The sequence below is a fragment of the Salmo salar genome, chromosome ssa01 (genome assembly GCF_905237065.1).
Source record: "Salmo salar chromosome ssa01, Ssal_v3.1, whole genome shotgun sequence".
NCBI lineage: Eukaryota > Metazoa > Chordata > Actinopteri > Salmoniformes > Salmonidae > Salmo > Salmo salar.
This window is the reverse complement of record NC_059442.1, coordinates 172,541,037-172,560,541: the sequence shown is the minus strand read 5'-3', so window position 1 is coordinate 172,560,541 and position 19,505 is coordinate 172,541,037. Positions and strand designations below refer to the sequence as shown.

At 43.8% G+C, this 19,505-nt stretch overlaps 1 protein-coding gene across 1 annotated transcript in view; it reads left to right on the top strand.

The window, feature by feature from the left end:
• The window catches only part of LOC106572437 (glutamate receptor ionotropic, NMDA 3A), a 43,321-nt gene that overhangs the window by 12,064 nt on the left and 11,752 nt on the right, over window positions 1–19,505 (top strand). Inside the window, exons 5-9 of the mRNA XM_045703515.1 lie at window positions 1,664–2,304; window positions 6,815–7,010; window positions 9,771–10,625; window positions 15,424–15,569; window positions 18,894–19,009. Coding sequence (XP_045559471.1) covers window positions 1,664–2,304; window positions 6,815–7,010; window positions 9,771–10,625; window positions 15,424–15,569; window positions 18,894–19,009 — 1,954 coding nt within the window. The remainder of the gene's footprint in view (window positions 1–1,663; window positions 2,305–6,814; window positions 7,011–9,770; window positions 10,626–15,423; window positions 15,570–18,893; window positions 19,010–19,505) is intronic.

Genomic DNA, 19,505 nt, shown 5'->3' with positions numbered 1-19,505 from the left:
CCCTGACCTAAGAGAGCTGTTTTTTCTCTGTTTAGTGAGGTCAGGGTGTGATAGGGGTGGGAATTCTATGTTTGTGTTTCTATGTTTTGGCCGGGTATGGTTTCCAATCAGAGGCAGCTGTCTATCGTTGTCTCTGATTGGAGGCCATACTTAGGCAGCTTTTTCCCACCTGGTTTTCGTGGGTAGTTTTCTGTTTCGTTTGTGTAACCTGACAGAACTGTTGGCTGTCGTTTTTGTTTATTTGTCTAAGTGTTCGATTTCATTAAAATACAACATGAGCACTCAACACGCTGCGCCGTGGTCCCCTCTATACGATGCCCGTTACAGGGTGGTCCGGCATTTGTGGAGTTGAGTTTGTTTCTGCGGTTACATGTACTCTTAAACAACGTGATGAAACTTTGTTGCTCCTTGCTGAAACAAAATGGTGTTGTAGCAAACAAGTCTTCGGTTGCCTAGTCAATGCCCTCCCTCCCTGTAGCAGCAGAACACATAGAAATAGAATGAATAGAACAGGCTGGGAACCTCTAACTCTGGTAATATTATATGTTTTATTTATTTCACCTTTTATTTAAACCAGGTAGGCCAGTTGAGAACAAGTTCTCATTTACAGCTGCGACCTGGCCACGATGAAGCAAAGCAGTGCGACACAAACAACAACACAGAGTTACACATGGAATAAACAAACATACAGTCAATAATTCATAGAAAAGTCTATATACAGTGTGTGCAAATGAGGTAAGATTAGGGAGGTAAGGCAATAAATAGGCCGTAGTGGTGAAGTAATTACAATTTAGCAATTAAACACTGGAGTGATAGATGTGCAGAAGATGAATGTGCAAGTAGAGATACTGGGGTGCAAAGGAGAAGAAAAAAAATGTAATAAAAGTAATTAATAACAGTATTGGGATGAGGTAGTTGGATGGGCTATTTACAGATGGGCTATGTACAGGTGCAATGATCTGTAAGCTTTGACTTAAATATAATGAATAGAACAGGCTTGGAACCTCTAACCCTGGTAATATGACTGGTAAATAGACCAGGCTGGGAACCTCTAAACCTGGTAATATGACTGGTAAATAGACCAGGCTGGGAACCTCTAACCCTGGTAATATGACTGGTAAATAGAGCAGGCTGGGAACCTCTAACCCTGGTAATATGACTGGTAAACTCTCAGGTACACTGGCAATGGCTGCCTGGTATTGTGATGTAATAATTTCCATGGTAATTTATCATGTTCAATCAAATGATGTTAACTGATGTGGCTCATGTGATGGCCGCCAGTCCACTTCCTGCTTTGCTCTTTGTAGTGGCCACCAGTCCACCCATTATGCCATCATTGACTTGAATGGGGACTCCTGTTCTATTGATTCCATTTCTATGGCAGCACATGTAGTCAGGAGTGGAGGAGAGTTGAGAGAATGCAAAGATTGTGCAAAGCTGTCATCAAGGCAAAGGGTGGCTACTTTGAAGAATCTCCCATTTAACATATGTTTTGATTTTTTTTAAAGACTTTTTGGGTTACTATATGATTCCATATGTGTTATTTCATAGTTTCGATGTCTTCACTATTATTCTACAATGTAGAAAATAGTAAAAAAAAAAAATTTGACTGGTACTGTATCTCCCACTCTGACTCTTCTCCTCCATCTCTCCCTCCCTTCAGAACCCTCTTCATTTCCAGATGCCGATGCAGAACCCGGCCCTGCCCCAGGTGGAGCTGCTCTACTCCCTGCTGGTGATCAACAGCTGGTATGACGTCAGCCTCCTGCTCTGTCAGGAATGGAACGTCTCCAACTTCCTGGTTCGTCTCCGTAACAACACTAAGTTCCACCTGGGCTCTGTGGTCAACATCACCACCTACACTACCTCCTCTGGATCTCACCCCAACAGCTCTGTCGCCATGGCTGACTTATACACCTCTCTGCAGGGATACCTGGAGTCCATCAAGGAGTCCACGTCCACGGTCGTAACATTCGGCTGCGACATCCGGGACATCAAGAGGATCTTTAATGTGGTGACCAAGCTGGGCCTGATGCTGCCAGAGTACCACTGGGTGTTGGGGGATACGCAGGACGTGGAGGAGCTGAGGACCGAGGGGCTGCCGGCGGGACTGCTGGCCCATGGCAGGATGGGGGCTCCCTCCCTGGATCATTACGTCCAGGATGGGCTGGAGCTGGTGGCCCGGGTGGTAGGGTCAGCTGCGTACCGCTCCCCTGAGCTAGCTCTCATCCCCTCCATCACCAACTGCATGGATACACAGAGCAGCCAGAGCAGAAACATGACCTCAGGGAAATATCTGTCCAGGTACAGTACTGATTCACTACTCCTATAAGCATCATTAAAGAAGAGTGTGGTGATTTAATCCTAGTGCATGGTTCAGGACAAAAGCTCTGTATTGGTCAATACATAACCTAGAGGACAAACTGTATGTCTCTTATAACACTCCACAACAACAACCTTGCCAAAACAGAGAGAGCTGAGATCCCCCTTATTTTCTCCTGTGAGATCTGGAGCACATCTGGCCCCATGATAGAGATATCTATAGTCTGCTATAATCTGGCTCCATGATAGAGATATCTATAGTCTGCTATAATCTGACCCCATGATAGAGATATCTATAGTCTGACCCCATGATAGAGATATCTATAGTCTGACCCCATGATAGAGATATCTATAGTCTGACCCCATGATAGAGATATCTATAGTCTGACCCCCTGATAGAGATATCTATAGTCTGACCCCATGATAGAGATATCTATAATCTGACCCCATGATAGAGATATCTATAGTCTGCTCTAGTCTGCCCCCCCTGATAGAGATATCTATAATCTGACCCCATGATAGAGATATCTATAATCTGACCCCATGATAGAGATATCTATAGTCTGACCCCATGATAGAGATATCTATAGTCTGACCCCATGATAGAGATATCTTTAATCTGACCCCATGATAGAGATATCTATAGTCTGACCCCATGATAGAGATATCTATAGTCTGACCCCATGATAGAGATATCTATAGTCTGACCCCATGATAGAGATATCTATAGTCTGACCCCCTGATAGAGATATCTATAGTCTGACCCCATGATAGAGATATCTATAATCTGACCCCATGATAGAGATATCTATAGTCTGCTCTAGTCTGACCCCCCTGATAGAGATATCTATAATCTGACCCCATGATAGAGATATCTATAATCTGACCCCATGATAGAGATATCTATAATCTGACCCCATGATAGAGATATCTATAGTCTGACCCCATGATAGAGATATCTTTAATCTGACCCCATGATAGAGATATCTATAGTCTGACCCCATGATAGAGATATCTATAGTCTGACCCCATGATAGAGATATCTATAGTCTGACCCCCTGATAGAGATATCTATAGTCTGACCCCCTGATAGAGATATCTATAGTCTGACCCCCTGATAGAGATATCTATAGTCTGACCCCCTGATGGAGATATCTATAGTCTGCCCCCCTGATAGAGATATCTATAGTCTGCCCCCCTGATAGAGATATCTATAGTCTGACCCCCTGATAGAGATATCTATAGTCTGACCCCCTGATAGAGATATCTATAGTCTGACCCCCTGATAGAGATATCTATAGTCTGCTCTAGTCTGACCCCCTGATAGAGATATCTATAGTCTGACCCCATGATAGACATATCTATAGTCTGACCCCATGATAGACATATCTATAGTCTGACCCCATGATAGACATATCTATAGTCTGACCCCATGATAGACATATCTATAGTCTGACCCCATGATAGACATATCTATAGTCTGACCCCATGATAGAGATATCTATAGTCTGACCCCCTGATAGAGATATCTATAGTCTGACCCCATGATAGAGATATCTATAGTCTGCCCCCATGATAGAGATATCTATAGTCTGACCCAATGATAGAGATATCTATAGTCTGCTATAGTCTGACCCCATGATAGAGATATCTATAGTCTGACCCCCTGATAGATATCTATAATCTGCTATAGTCTGACCCCATGATAGAGATATCTATAATCTGACCCCATGATAGAGATATCTATAATCTGACCCCATGATAGAGATATCTATAGTCTGACCCCATGATAGAGATATCTATAATCTGCTATAGTCTGACCCCATGATAGAGATATCTATAGTCTGACCCCATGATAGAGATATCTATAGTCTGACCCCATGATAGAGATATCTATAGTCTGACCCCATGATAGAGATATCTATAGTCTGCTCTAGTCTGACCCCCTGATAGAGATATCTATTGTCTGACCCCATGATAGAGATATCTATAGTCTGACCCCCTGATAGAGATATCTATAGTCTGACCCCCTGATAGAGATATCTATAGTCTGACCCCATGATAGAGATATCTATAATCTGACCCCATGATAGAGATATCTATAGTCTGACCCCATGATAGAGATATCTATAGTCTGACCCCATGATAGAGATATCTATAATCTGACCCCCTGATAGAGATATCTATAGTCTGCTCTAGTCTGACCCCATGATAGAGATATCTATAGTCTGACCCCCTGATAGAGATATCTATAATCTGCTATAGTCTGACCCCATGATAGAGATATCTATAATCTGACCCCATGATAGAGATATCTATAGTCTGACCCCCTGATAGAGATATCTATAGTCTGACCCCCTGATAGAGATATCTATAGTCTGACCCCATGATAGAGATATCTATAGTCTGACCCCATGATAGAGATATCTATAGTCTGACCCCCTGATAGAGATATCTATAGTCTGACCCCATGATAGAGATATCTATAATCTGACCCCCTGATAGAGATATCTATAGTCTGCTATAGTCTGACCCCATGATAGAGATATCTATAATCTGACCACATGATAGAGATATCTATAGTCTGACCCCATGATAGAGATATCTATAATCTGACCTCCTGATAGAGATATCTATAGTCTGACCCCATGATAGAGATATCTATAATCTGACCCCATGATAGAGATATCTACAGTCTGCTATAATCTGACCCCCTGATAGATATCTATAGTCTGACCCCATGATAGAGATATCTACAGTCTGCTATAGTCTGACCCCATGATAGAGATATCTATAATCTGACCCCCTGATAGAGATATCTATAGTCTGGTCTGACCCCATGATAGAGATATCTATAGTCTGACCCCATGATAGAGATATATATAATCTGACCCCATGATAGAGATATCTATATTCTGACCCCCTGATAGAGATATCTATACTCTGACCCCCTGATAGAGATATCTATAGTCTGACCCCATGATAGAGATATCTAAAGTCTGACCCCATGATAGAGATATCTATAGTCTGACCCCCTGATAGAGATATCTATAGTCTGACCCCCTGATAGAGATATATATTGTCTGACCCCATGATAGAGATATCTATAATCTGACCCCATGATAGAGATATCTATAGTCTGACCCCATGATAGAGATATCTATAGTCTGACCCCCTGATAGAGATATCTATAATCTGACCCCATGATAGAGATATCTATAGTCTGACCCCATGATAGAGATATCTATAGTCTGACCCCCTGATAGAGATATCTATACTCTGACCCCCTGATAGAGATATCTATAGTCTGACCCCATGATAGAGATATCTAAAGTCTGACCCCCTGATAGAGATATATATAGTCTGACCCCATGATAGAGATATCTATAATCTGACCCCATGATAGAGATATCTATAGTCTGACCCCATGATAGAGATATCTATAGTCTGACCCCCTGATAGAGATATCTATACTCTGACCCCCTGATAGAGATATCTATAGTCTGACCCCATGATAGAGATATCTAAAGTCTGACCCCATGATAGAGATATCTATATTCTGACCCCATGATAGAGATATCTATAGTCTGACCCCCTGATAGAGATATATATATAGTCTGACCCCATGATAGAGATATCTATAATCTGACCCCATGATAGAGATATCTATAGTCTGACCCCATGATAGAGATATCTATAGTCTGACCCCCTGATAGAGATATCTATAGTCTGCTCTAGTCTGACCCCATGATATAGATATCTATAGTCTGACCCCATGATAGAGATATCTATAGTCTGACCCCCTGATAGAGATATCTATAGTCTGCTCTAGTCTGACCCCCTGATAGAGATATCTATACTCTGACCCCCTGATAGAGATATCTATTCTCTGACCCCCTGATAGAGATATCTATAGTCTGACCCCCTGATAGAGATATCTATAGTCTGACCCCCTGATAGAGATATCTATAGTCTGACCCCATGATAGAGATATCTATAGTCTGACCCCATGATAGAGATATCTATAGTCTGACCCCCTGATAGAGATATCTATAATCTGACCCCATGATAGAGATATCTATAGTCTGACCCCCTGATAGAGAGATCTATAATCTGACCCCCTGATAGAGATATATATATAGTCTGACCCCCTGATGGTTCTGTTTGACCAGCATGTCTTTGCCTTTCCTTGCATCGGGGCTCAGGCCCTGCCAAAAGGTTACAGAATGAACCTGCCTTGTGCAGCTTAGAGCTCATCCCAGTAGCTAGGTTTCAATGAGCTAAAACAATGCTGTCTGATGCAGAGGTTTAGTCACAAGTACAGGTGTAAAGAATTATATGATTTCATTGAGATTCATGAACAGAAGACAGTCTCACATCAGAATCACCTGGTGTGGTTCTCTGTTCTGGCCTATAACTCTGAATTCTAATCCTCAAATTCACCCTTTATCCTAGAACCTCATCTGTTTCTCTGCCCCCCCTCCCCCTGCAGGTTTCTGTCCAACACGTCGTTTGATGGTCTGAGCGGTTTCATCTCGTCCCAGGAGGAGACAGTGATCTCCTCAGAAAGCCATCACTTCATCTGGTCCCTGCAACACGACCCCATAGGGAACCCCATGTGGACCAGGCTGGGCCGATGGAAGCATGACAGGGTGCTACTGGACTATGCTGCCTGGACCAACAAACAGGTGAGAGGGAGGTGGAGAGAGAGAGATGAGGGAGGGCGGGGGGTGGGTGGGAGGGGCTCAGAAAAATAGACTTCCCCTGGTCTCTCCTTACTAATAATGAGCACTCAACTTACAAACAATTCCCCCACACTTCCCTACCAGCGAATCAAGGACATTCTCCCTCTTCCTTACCAGCGAATCAAGGACATTCTCCCTCTTCCTTACCAGCGAATCAAGGACATTCTCCCTCTTCCTTACCAGCGAATCAAGGACATTCTCCCTCTTCCTTACCAGCGAATCAAGGACATTCTCCCTCTTCCTTACCAGCGAATCAAGGACATTCTCCCTCTTCCTTGCAGCGAATCAAGGACATTCTCCCTCTTCCTTGCAGCGAATCAAGGACATTCTCCGTCTTCCTTACCAGTGTCATGACGTTGGCCTGTGGGTAAGGTTTATGACCCCCCCCCATAAATACCTTTCTCCCTTCCCCTCTCTTTCTGACCCTACTGAAGGACTGCTGTCCTGAAGGATTGCTGTCCTGTTAAATATAGAGAGTCTGGGAACATCAAACAAATGGGGAAAGGAACCATATTTTGGTAATAAAACCAGTTGGAAATATGCTTTGGAACGTAATGAGTATGGATGTCAGTTCGGTTGTCATCTGAGACATTATGACTGATGACAGGACGACATAAACTGTACCTGGGAAAGTATACACCCTCTAGTTATCAGAGTCACATGGAATTGTTATGCAATTTAAATGTTTGATATTGAAATTGTTTGTTAGGAGATTAAATGTAATTTTAGCTTCCAAATGAGAGAATTGGGTTTTCATAAGGAAAGTGCCCTGCTTGATCAGTGGCCCACCCCTGTGAAGAGACAGGGGTTATAAACAATGAAACACATCCTTCCCCCTCTCCACTATATAAGCCTTTGACAAAAAGATAACCACATGTTCCAGTACGTGAGGTCTGCAGCCTCTACGTTAGAAGGACACACATGTCAAGTACAGAACTAAGCCAACCTCGGCGTGAGCTTTGGTGGCGAATGGTATGAACTTTGAGCTTATTCACTACAGAAGTGATACTTCCTAGCCGTTGAGTTAGCAGCGGCCGCTGTAGACGGGGGCTAGGAAAGGACGGACGACGGATCCAGTCTAACAGAGAGACGAAGATACCACCACGTATCCAATTTACCACCAGAGACATTCTTCCGAGGACAGGAATATCTGTTGGCCAACCCGGCCAGCATCTACGACCAATCTACCGAAGCGCAGCTCAGAGTAAATATTTATTGCATTTTCCTTTTCCAAATGGGCGGTAATTTAGAATGCATAAGATAATGTATTTACGATAGCATAGCTGCTGTTTCTTTGTTCCTAAGTCTTCCCGCTCTTTCATTCAAGCCCAACCCCCTTTCCTTTGTGTAACCAGCCATCATAGAGGTTCCGTCCACCGGGACGTTTTCTGTATGACATCATTTGTATTCTGTGTATTTGTAGTTCTGTGTGATTAGTTTATTTAGTAAATAAATAATTAATCCCAATTTTGTATTGCTGATTCAACTTGTTAGCCAGGGTTCGTGAAGATAGCCAAGAATTTACAACTTTCATTATGAGACTGAAAATAAGATAAGGGTTAATATTGACTGCTATCGATGTAAAATATTACTGAGTATTTTAAGAGTTTATTCGGAAGATAACGGCTCTATAAACGTTCTTCCGTGGTGCCCCGACTTTCTAGTTAATTACATTTACATGATTAGCTTAATCAGGTAATATTAATTACAGAGAAAGAATTTTATTGGTTAGCATGTCATATTCCTTAATCCGGCATAGCCAAAGACACGACACCAGCGAATCAAGGACATTCTCCCTCATCCCTACCAGCGAATCAAGGACATTCTCCATTTTCCCTACCAGCGAATCAAGGACATTCTCCCTCTTCCTTACCAGCGAATCAAGGACATTCTCCCTCTTCCTTACCAGCGAATCAAGGACATTCTCCCTCTTCCTTACCAGCGAATCAAGGACATTCTCCCCCTTCCTTACCAGCGAATCAAGGACATTCTCCCTCTTCCTTACCAGCGAATCAAGGACATTCTCCCTCTTCCCTACCAGCGAATCAAGGACATTCTCCCTCTTCCCTACCAGCGAATCAAGGACATTCTCCCTCTTCCCTACCAGCGAATCAAGGACATTCTGAAAAGCGTGACATTCTGAAAAGATGATATAACGTTAAGAGTAAAGTAGGAAGGCCAGGTTTCAATAGGCAACAGGATATTAATGTGACATGAATGTGTAAAATGTAATGAAGGAAGTGTATACATGTGATCTGGCGAAGCGGTTTAATGCTCTGACTGAATGGAAGCTGATACTTATGAGTTTTGGTCCCAGCAGGTCTCAGGAACAAATGACGAGTCCTCGCTTTCCGAGACCGAGTCATAACCGAGTACCAATGTATCCGACACCGAGACAAGACCGAGACACTCAATATGTAGACTCCAGTACTACAACACTAGGTCATGGACTATGCTGCCTGGACTAGAACATTATAGCCTGGGTACCAGACCTGTTCGTGCTATTATTCCTCTCCTTGCCACCTCTTGTCAGATGCCAAACATGTAAATGCTGCTGCTGCTATGGTCAACCTCTCTTTTCCACTTTCCTCATGTTTTCTTTCTCTCTCTCTCTCCTTCCCTCTCCCTCACTCCTTCTACCCCTCCCTCCCTTCCTCCCTCCCTGCCTCCCTGATGAACTATGTTGCCTGGTCTAACAAACAGGCATCCTATCAGGGCGGGGACTGGAGGTCCCCGCCGCGACTCCATCTGCGGGTGGTCACCCTGGTGGAGCACCCCTTCGTCTTCACCCGGGAGGTGGATGAGGACGGTCTCTGTCCCGCTGGTCAGCTCTGCCTGGACCCCCTCACTAACAACACAGCCCTGCTCCAGTCTCTCTTCCTCCAGATGCGGGGGCCTAACTATAGCTTTCCCGTGGAGTATAAGAAGTGTTGCTACGGCTACTGCATCGATCTACTGGAGAAACTAGCGGAGGACATGGGATTTGACTTCGACCTGTATATTGTAGGCGACGGCAAGTACGGTGGGTTTAAGAACGGACGTTGGACAGGGCTGGTGGGAGATCTTCTCAGCGGAGCGGCCCACCTGGCGGTCACATCCTTCAGTATAAACTCGGCCCGGAGCAGGGTTATAGACTTCACCTCCCCGTTCTTCTCCACCTCTCTGGGCATCCTCGTACGGACCCGGGACACGGCCGCGCCCATCGGGGCCTTCATGTGGCCCCTGCACTGGTCTATGTGGCTGGGTATATTCGTCTCTCTACATGTTACTGCCGTATTCCTGACCATCTACGAGTGGAACAGTCCGTTTGGGATGACGCCGCGAGGCAGGAACAGAGATAAGGTGTTCTCCTTCTCCTCGGCTCTGAACGTCTGCTATGCCATCCTGTTTGGCCGTACAGCTGCCATTAAACCTCCTAAGTGCTGGACGGGGCGGTTCCTCATGAATCTCTGGGCTATCTTCTGCCTGTTCTGTCTGTCCACCTACACAGCCAATCTGGCTGCTGTAATGGTGGGGGAGAAGACCTTCCAGCAACTCTCAGGAATACACGATCCAAAGGTAGGAAAGACTACTCAGCTGTATTAACTCCTATCCAATATTTGTAGATGAGTACTACAATATGTATAGTGCACCGTAGGGTGTTGTGGGACTGAGGCCTGAAGCTGGGGAGAGAGGACGTGGGAGAGGGGCTGGGGTAAAGGGGACTGGAGAGAGGGAGAGGGGCCTGGGGAGAGGTAGAGGGGAGAGGGGGCTGGGGAGAGGGAGAGGGGGCTGGGGAGAGGGGGTTAGGGAGAGGGAGAGGGGGCTGGGGAGAGGGGGGTTAGGGAGAGGGGGCTGGGGAGAGGGAGAGGGGGCTGGGGAGAGGGGGTTAGGGAGAGGGGGCTGGGGAGAGGGGGCTGGGGAGAGGGAGAGGGGGCTGGGGAGAGGGGGTTAGGGAGAGGGAGAGGGGGCTGGGGAGAGGGGGTTAGGGAGAGGGAGAGGGGGCTGGGGCTGGGGAGAGGGTCCTGGGGAGAGGGGGCTGGGGAGAGGGGGAGGGGTTAGGGAGAGGGAGAGGGGGCTGGGGAGAGGGGACTGGGGAGAGGGGTTAGGGAGAGGGGACTGGGGAGAGGGTCCTGGGGAGAGGGGTTAGGGAGAGGGTCCTGGGTAGAGGGGCTGGATGAGGCATAAGGTTCAGGAGGTTATGGATTTTAGAATGGAGAGGAGTCGAAGTGAAAAATATATTTTTGAAAAGAGTCCAGTAGATCTATAAGGGTTGTGGTGTTGTGGAGAGTTCCAGTTTAAAGTGCTGTATCACCACAATTAATCAGTTGTCTGTCTGGGGCAGTCCTACTGGTCTAAGCCGCTGCCTCCAGAATAGGTCATATAATGTATCAGTGTGAATGTGGGATCGAATCCAACCCACTGATATTCATCCTATCTTTCCTGTCAGTCTTTCACTGTCCTGTCTAAACAATATATGTGAAATGGTTCCACAGCCCAACTCCTTGAAAAATAAAATAAATAACGATCACAGTTTAAAGGTAGCAGGAGCTAAGAGAGCTCTGTAACAGGTAAGCTGTGATGAGGAGGTTATAGACCACAGTTACAGGAGGTTATAGACCACAGTTACAGGAGGTTATAGACTACAGTTACAGGAGGTTATAGACTACAGTTACAGGAGGTTATAGACCACAGTAACAGGAGGTTATAGACCACAGTAACAGGAGGTTATAGACCACAGTAACAGGAGGTTATAGACCACAGTAACAGGAGGTTATAGACCCCAGTTACAGGAGGTTATAGACTACAGTAACAGGAGGTTATAGACCACAGTAACAGGAGGTTATAGACCACAGTAACAGGAGGTTATAGACCACAGTTACAGGAGGGTTATAGACCACAGTTACAGGAGGGTTATAGACCACAGTAACAGTTACAGGAGGTTATAGACCACAGTTACAGGAGGTTATAGACCACAGTAACAGGAGGTTATAGACCACAGTTACAGGAGGTTAAAGACCACAGTAACAGTTATAGGAGGTAATATATAGCAAGTTACAGGAGGTTTTAGAACACATTGAGTTACAGGAGGTAGGAGCACAGAAAAACAGTTACAGAAGGTACAAGACCACAATTACAGGAAGAATAGAGCACAGTTATTTTTATATATATATATATATACATACATACATACATACATACATACATACATACATACATACATATGCATGCATGCACCACAGTTACAGGAGGTAACAGACCACAGTTACAGGAGGTAATAGGACACAGTAACAGATTTAGGATAAAACTAGATCACAGTAACAGTTACAGGAGGTACTACAGTCGTGGCCAAAAGTTTTGAGAATGACATAAATATTAATTTTCACAAAGTCTGCTGCCTCAGTTTGTATGATGGAAATTGGCATATACTCCAACATGTTATGAAGAGTGATCAGATGAATTGCAATTAATTGCAAAGTCCCTCTTTGCCATGCAAATGAACTGAATCTCAAAAAAACATTTCCACTGCATTTCAGCCCTGCCACAAAAGGACCAGCTGACATCATGTCAGTGATTCTCTCGTTAACACAGGTGTGAGTGTTGACGAGGACAAGGCTGGAGATCACTCTGTCATGCTGATTGAGTTCGAATAACAGACTGGAAGCTTCAAAAGAAGGGTGGTGCTTGGAATCATTGTTCTTCCTCTGTCAACCATGGTTACCTGCAAGGAAACACATGCCGTCATCATTGCTTTGCACAAAAAGGGCTTCACAGGCAAGGATGTTGCTGCCAGTAAGATTGCACCTAAATCAACCATTTATCAGATCATGAAGAACTTCAAGGAGAGCGGTTCAATTGTTGTGAAGCAGGCTTCAGGGCAACCAAGAAAGTCCAGCAAGCACCAGGACCGTCTCCAAGTTGATTCAGCTGCGGGATCGGGGCACCACCAGTACAGAGCTTGCTCAGGAATGGCAGCAGGCAGGTGTGAGTGCATCTGCACGCACAGTGAGGCAAAGACTTTTGGAGGATGGCCTGGTGTCAAGAAGGGCAGCAAAGAAGCCACTTCTCTCCAGGAAAAACATCAGGGACAGACTGATATTCTGCAAAAGGTACAGGGATTGGACTGCTGAGGACTGGGGTAAAGTCATTTTCTCTGATGAATCCCCTTTCCGATTGTTTGGGGCATCCGGAAAAAAGCTTGTCCGGAGAAGACAAGGTGAGCGCTACCATCAGTCCTGTGTCATGCCAACAGTAAAGCATCCTGAGACCATTCATGTGTGGGGTTGCTTCTCAGCCAAGGGAGTGGGCTCACTCACACTTTTGCCTAAGAACACAGCCATGAATAAAGAATGGTACCAACACATCCTCCGAGAGCGACTTCTCCCAACCATCCAGGAACAGTTTGGGGACGAACAATGCCTTTTCCAGCATGATGGAGCACTTTGCCATAAGGCAAAAGTGATAACTAAGTGGCTCGGGGAACAAAACATCGATATTTTGGGTCCTTGGCCAGGAAACTCCTCAGACCTTAATCCCATTGAGAACTTGTGGTCAATCCTCAAGAGGCGTGTGGACAAACAAAAACCCACAAAGTCTGACAAACTCCAAGCATTGATTATGCAAGAATGGGCTGCCATCAGTCAGGATGTGGCCCAGAAGTTAATTGACAGCATGCCAGGGCGGATTGCAGAGGTCTTGAAAAAGAAGGGTCAACACTGCAAATATTGACTCTTTGCATCAACTTCATGTAATTGTCAATAAAAGCCTTTGACACTTATGAAATGCTTGTAATTATACTTCAGTATCCATAGTGACATCTGACAAAAATATCTAAAGACACTGAAGCAGCAAACTTTGTGGAAATTAATATTTGTCATTCTCAAAACTTTTGGCGACGACTGTAGACAACAGTAACAATTACAGGAGGTACTAGAGCACAGTTACAGGAGGTAATATAGAGCACACTATTAGTTACAGGAGGTACTAGACCCCACTAGCAGTTACAGGAGGTACTAGACCCCACTAGCAGTTACAGGAGGTACTAGACCCCACTAACAGTTACAGGAGGTACTAGACCCCACTATCAGTTACAGGAGGTACTAGACCCCACTAACAGTTACAGGAGGTACTAGACCCCACTAACAGTTACAGGAGGTACTAGACCCCACTAACAGTTACAGGAGGTACTGACCCCACTAACAGTTACAGGAGGTACTAGACCCCACTAACAGTTACAGGAGGTACTAGACCCCACTAACAGTTACAGGAGGTACTAGACCCCACTAACAGTTACAGGAGGTACTAGACCCCACTAGCAGTTACAGGAGGTACTAGACCCCACTAGCAGTTACAGGAGGTACTAGACCCCACTAGCAGTCACATTTACATTTAAGTCATTTAGCAGACGCTCTTATCCAGAGCGACTTACAAATTGGTGCATTCACCTTATAATATCCAGTGGAACAACCACTTTACAATAGTGCATCTAAATCTTTTAAGGGGGGGGTTAGAAGGATTACTTTATCCTATCCCAGGTATTCCTTAAAGAGGTGGGGTTTCAGGTGTCTCCGGAAGGTGGTGATTGACTCCGCTGTCCTGGCGTCGTGAGGGAGCTTGTTCCACCATTGGGGTGCCAGAGCAGCGAACAGTTTTGACTGGGCTGAGCGGGAACTGTGCTTCCTCAGAGGTAGGGAGGCGAGCAGGCCAGAGGTGGATGAACGGAGTGCCCTTGTTTGGGTGTAGGGCCAGTTACAGGAGGTACTAGACCCCACTAGCAGTTACAGGAGGTACTAGACCCCACTAGCAGTTACAGGAGGTACTAGACCCCACTAGCATTTACAGGAGGTCATGACCCCACTAACATTTACAGGAGGTCATGACCCCACTAACAGTTACAGGAGGTACTAGACTCCACTAACAGTTACAGGAGGTACTAGACTCCACTTACAGTTACAGGAGGTACTAGACCCCACTAACAGTTACAGGAGGTACTAGACCCCACTAACAGTTACAGGAGGTACTAGACCCCACTAACAGTTACAGGAGGTACTAGACCCCACTAACAGTTACAGGAGGTACTAGACCCCACTAACAGTTACAGGAGGTACTAGACCCCACTAACAGTTACAGGAGGTACTAGACCCCACTAACAGTTACAGGAGGTACTAGACCCCACTAACAGTTACAGGAGGTACTGACCCCACTAACAGTTACAGGAGGTACTAGACCCCACTAACAGTTACAGGAGGTACTAGACCCCACTAACAGTTACAGGAGGTACTAGACCCCACTAACAGTTACAGGAGGTACTAGACCCCACTAACAGTTACAGGAGGTACTGACCCCAGTAACTGTTCCGTATTTTCTGTTGTTCCAGCTTCATCACCCGTCACAGGGGTTCCGCTTCGCCACGGTCCGGGAGAGCAGTGCCGAGGATTACCTGAAGAAAAGCTTTCCAGAGATGCACGAATACATGAGACGATACAATGTACCAGCAACCCCAGGTGGAATAGAACATCTGAAGTGAGTCATGACTATACAATACTGACTCATCACAGCTTTAACATTATACAATACTGACTCATCACAGCTTCAACATTATACAATACTGACTCATCACAGCTTTAACATTAACAATACTGACTCATCACAGCTTCAACATTATACAATACTGACTCATCACAGCTTCAACATTATACAATACTGACTCATCACAGCTTTAACATTAACAATACTGACTCATCACAGCTTTAACATTATACAATACTGACTCATCACAGCTTCAACATTATACAATACTGACTCATCACAGCTTCAACATTATACAATACTGACTCATCACAGCTTCAACATTATACAATACTGACTCATCACAGCTTTAACATTAACAATACTGACTCATCACAGCTTTAACATTATACAATACTGACTCATCACAGCTTTAACATTATACAATACTGACTCATCACAGCTTTAATACGGGTACCAAGATTAAACAATACAGGCTTTATACAGGGAGACTTCATAACTGATCTGAATATGTTCCACTCATAATACTCTGCCACATAGGGCTAGATTTAACACATTTAGTACTGCAGTAAAACACCATAATACTCTGGATTTAACACGTTTAGTACTGCAGTAAAACACCATAATACTCTAGATTTAACACGTTTAGTACTGCAGTAAAACACCATAATACTCTAGATTTAACACGTTTAGTACTGCAGTAAAACACCATCATACTCTGGATTTAACACGTTTAGTACTGCAGTAAAACACCATAATACTCTAGATTTAACACGTTTAGTACTGCAGTAAAACACCATAATACTCTGGATTTAACACGTTTAGTACTGCAGTAAAACACCATCATACTCTAGATTTAACACGTTTAGTACTGCAGTAAAACACCATAATCCTCTGCCACACAGGGCTCGATGTAACACAGACAATAAGAGGTCAATAGGAATGTCTCCATCTATTGATGGTATGTGAGTGACAGCGTTAGTGGCTCTGTGCTCTGTTCCAGCCTCTCCGGTACTACACCTATTAGAAACCCAGGTCTACTGGAGGTGCTAGCTATGCATCACACTATGTTGCCTTCGATCCTCTCCGATATCTGCTAGCCAATCTGAAACGGTTTCTATAAGTCATCTCACATCTTCTCTGGAGCAGAGCAGAGTTACTGGATCTGAGTGCAGGTTGGGTGTGATGACATATACAGTACCAGTCAAAAGTTTGGACACCTACTCATTCAAGGGTTTTCTTTATTTTTTACTATTTTCTACGTTGTAGAATAATGGTGAAGACATCGAAATTAGAACATAATACATATGGAATCATGTAGTAACCAAAAAAAGTGTTAAACAAATCAGAATACACATGTAGCTGGTTGAGAGAATGCCAAGATTGTGTAAAGCTGCCATCAAGGCAAACACTTGGCTACTTTGAAGAATCTAAAATCTATTTTGATTTGTATAACACTATTTTTTTGGTTACTACATAATTCCATATGTGTTATTTCATCGTTTTGATGTGTTCACTATTATTCTACAATGTAGAAAATAAGTAAAAATAAAGAAAAACCCTTGAATGAGTAGGTGTGTCCAAACTTTTGACTGGTAATGTACATACCTTTCTCTCTGTGTGCGGGAGGAGAGGAGATGACTGGCACCTGCTCACCACTGATAAGATCCTTCTGGAATGTATTTTGATAAGGACGTGCACACTGTATCTGTTCTGCCTGAGTTTCTTACAGAGACGGAGAGATAGTCCTCCCACATCTTTACTATAGCCAACAATACATATTAGTATGCGCTGCATGAAAAAGGGCTTAACTGTAACGGCTGTCGTAGAGAGGGGACCACAGCGTAGCGTGTTGAGTGCTCGTGATGAATATTTATTTTAACTCAGAACACTAAAGAATAAAATAACAAACGAACGGCCAACAGTTCTGTCAGGTACATAAAACTAAACAGAAGACAACTACCTACAAATACAGGTGAAGAAAAAAAAAACTACTTAAGTATGATCTCCAATTAGAGACAACGAGGAACAGCTGCCTCTAATTGGAGATCATCCCAAAAAAACAACATAGAAATAGAAAAACTAGAACCTAAACATAGATATATAAAACATAGTAAAACACAAAACTCCCCCTGTCACGCCCTGACCTACTCTACCATAGAAAATAACATCTTACTATGGTCAGGACGTGACATTAACATGTGGATGCCTGGAAGTTATAAAAAAAATGTAATTGAAAAATAGCTAACGTCAGGCAGCCTAACGATTAAGAGCGTTGGGCCAGTTACCAAAAGGTAGCTGGTTCGAATCCCTGAGCTGACTAGGTGAAAAGTCTTGTCTGTGACCTTGAGCAAGGCATTTCACCCTAATTGCTCCAATAAGTCACTCTGGATAAGAGTGTCTGCTAAATGACAAAAATGTAAGTAAGACTCAATCATGGACACTCTTACTGACAGTTGTGGCTGCTTTGTGTGATGTATTGTTGTCTCTACCTTCTTGCCCTTTGTGTTGTTGTTTGTAACCGATAATGTTTGTACCCTGTTTTGTGCTGCTGCCATGTTGTGTTGCTACCATGCTGTTGTCATGTTGTATTGCTACCATGCTGTGTTGTCATGTTGTGTTGTCATGTTGTGTTGCTACCATGCTGTGTTGTCATGTGCTGATGCCATGCTGTGTTGTTGTGTTGTCACGTTGTGTTGCTACCATGCTGTGTTGTCATGTTGTATTGCTACCATGCTGTGTTGTCATGTTGTGTTGCTACCATGCTGTGTTGTCATGTGCTGATGCCATGCTGTGTTGTTGTGTTGTCACGTTGTGTTGCTACCATGTTGTGTTGTCATGTTGTGTTGCTACCATGCTGTGTTGTCATGTTGTGTTGCTACCATGCTGTGTTGTCATGTGTTGCTACCATGCTGTGTTGTTGTCTTAGGTCTCTCTTTATGTAGTGTTGTGTTGTCTCTCTTGTCGTGATGTGGGTTTCGTCCTATATTTATATTTAATTTGTTTATATTTTTAATCCCAGCCCCCGTCCCCGCAGGAGGCCTTTTGCCTTTTGGCAGGCCGTCATTGTAAATAAGAATTTGTTCTTAACTGACTTGCTTAGTTAAATAAAGGTTAAATAAAAAAAATAAAAAGGTTGAATTAATTAATTTTGATGTTGATTTTAGTCCATGTTCAAGACTGCATCTCAAATAGCATCTTATATCCTATTGGCCCTGGTGAAAAGTAGTGCACTAAATAGGGACTAAGGTCTCATTGGGTCACAGACAATGTTAGAGAGATGCAATGTATTCAGTAGCAAATGTTATATATTTTCAGGCATGATCCACAGCAACTGGATGCTTTCATCATGGACAAGGCCTTACTAGACCACGAGGTGTCTATAGATGCAGAATGCAAGACACTCACCGTGGGGAAACCATTTGCAATTGAAGGCAAGTAGATTGACATGAAATAAGGTGTTAATTCTGTATCCATAATGAAGAGGAACAAGACAGGTATGCCCCCTGTCCCCTCTCCTTTTCGTGCTAGCTACAGAACCACTGGTAGAAAGGATAAGACAATACATTATCATACAGAACCACTAGTAGAAAGGATAAGACAATACATTATCATACAGAACCACTGATAGAAAGGATAAGACAATACATTATCATATAGAACCACTAGTAGAAAGGATAAGACAATACATTATCATACAGAACCACTGGTAGAAAGGATAAGACAATACATTATCATATAGAACCACTAGTAGAAAGGATAAGACAATACATTATCATACAGAACCACTGGTAGAAAGGATAAGACAATACATTATCATATAGAACCACTAGTAGAAAGGATAAGACAATACATTATCATACAGAACCACTGGTAGAAAGGATAAGACAATACATTATCATACAGAACCACTGGTAGAAAGGATAAGAC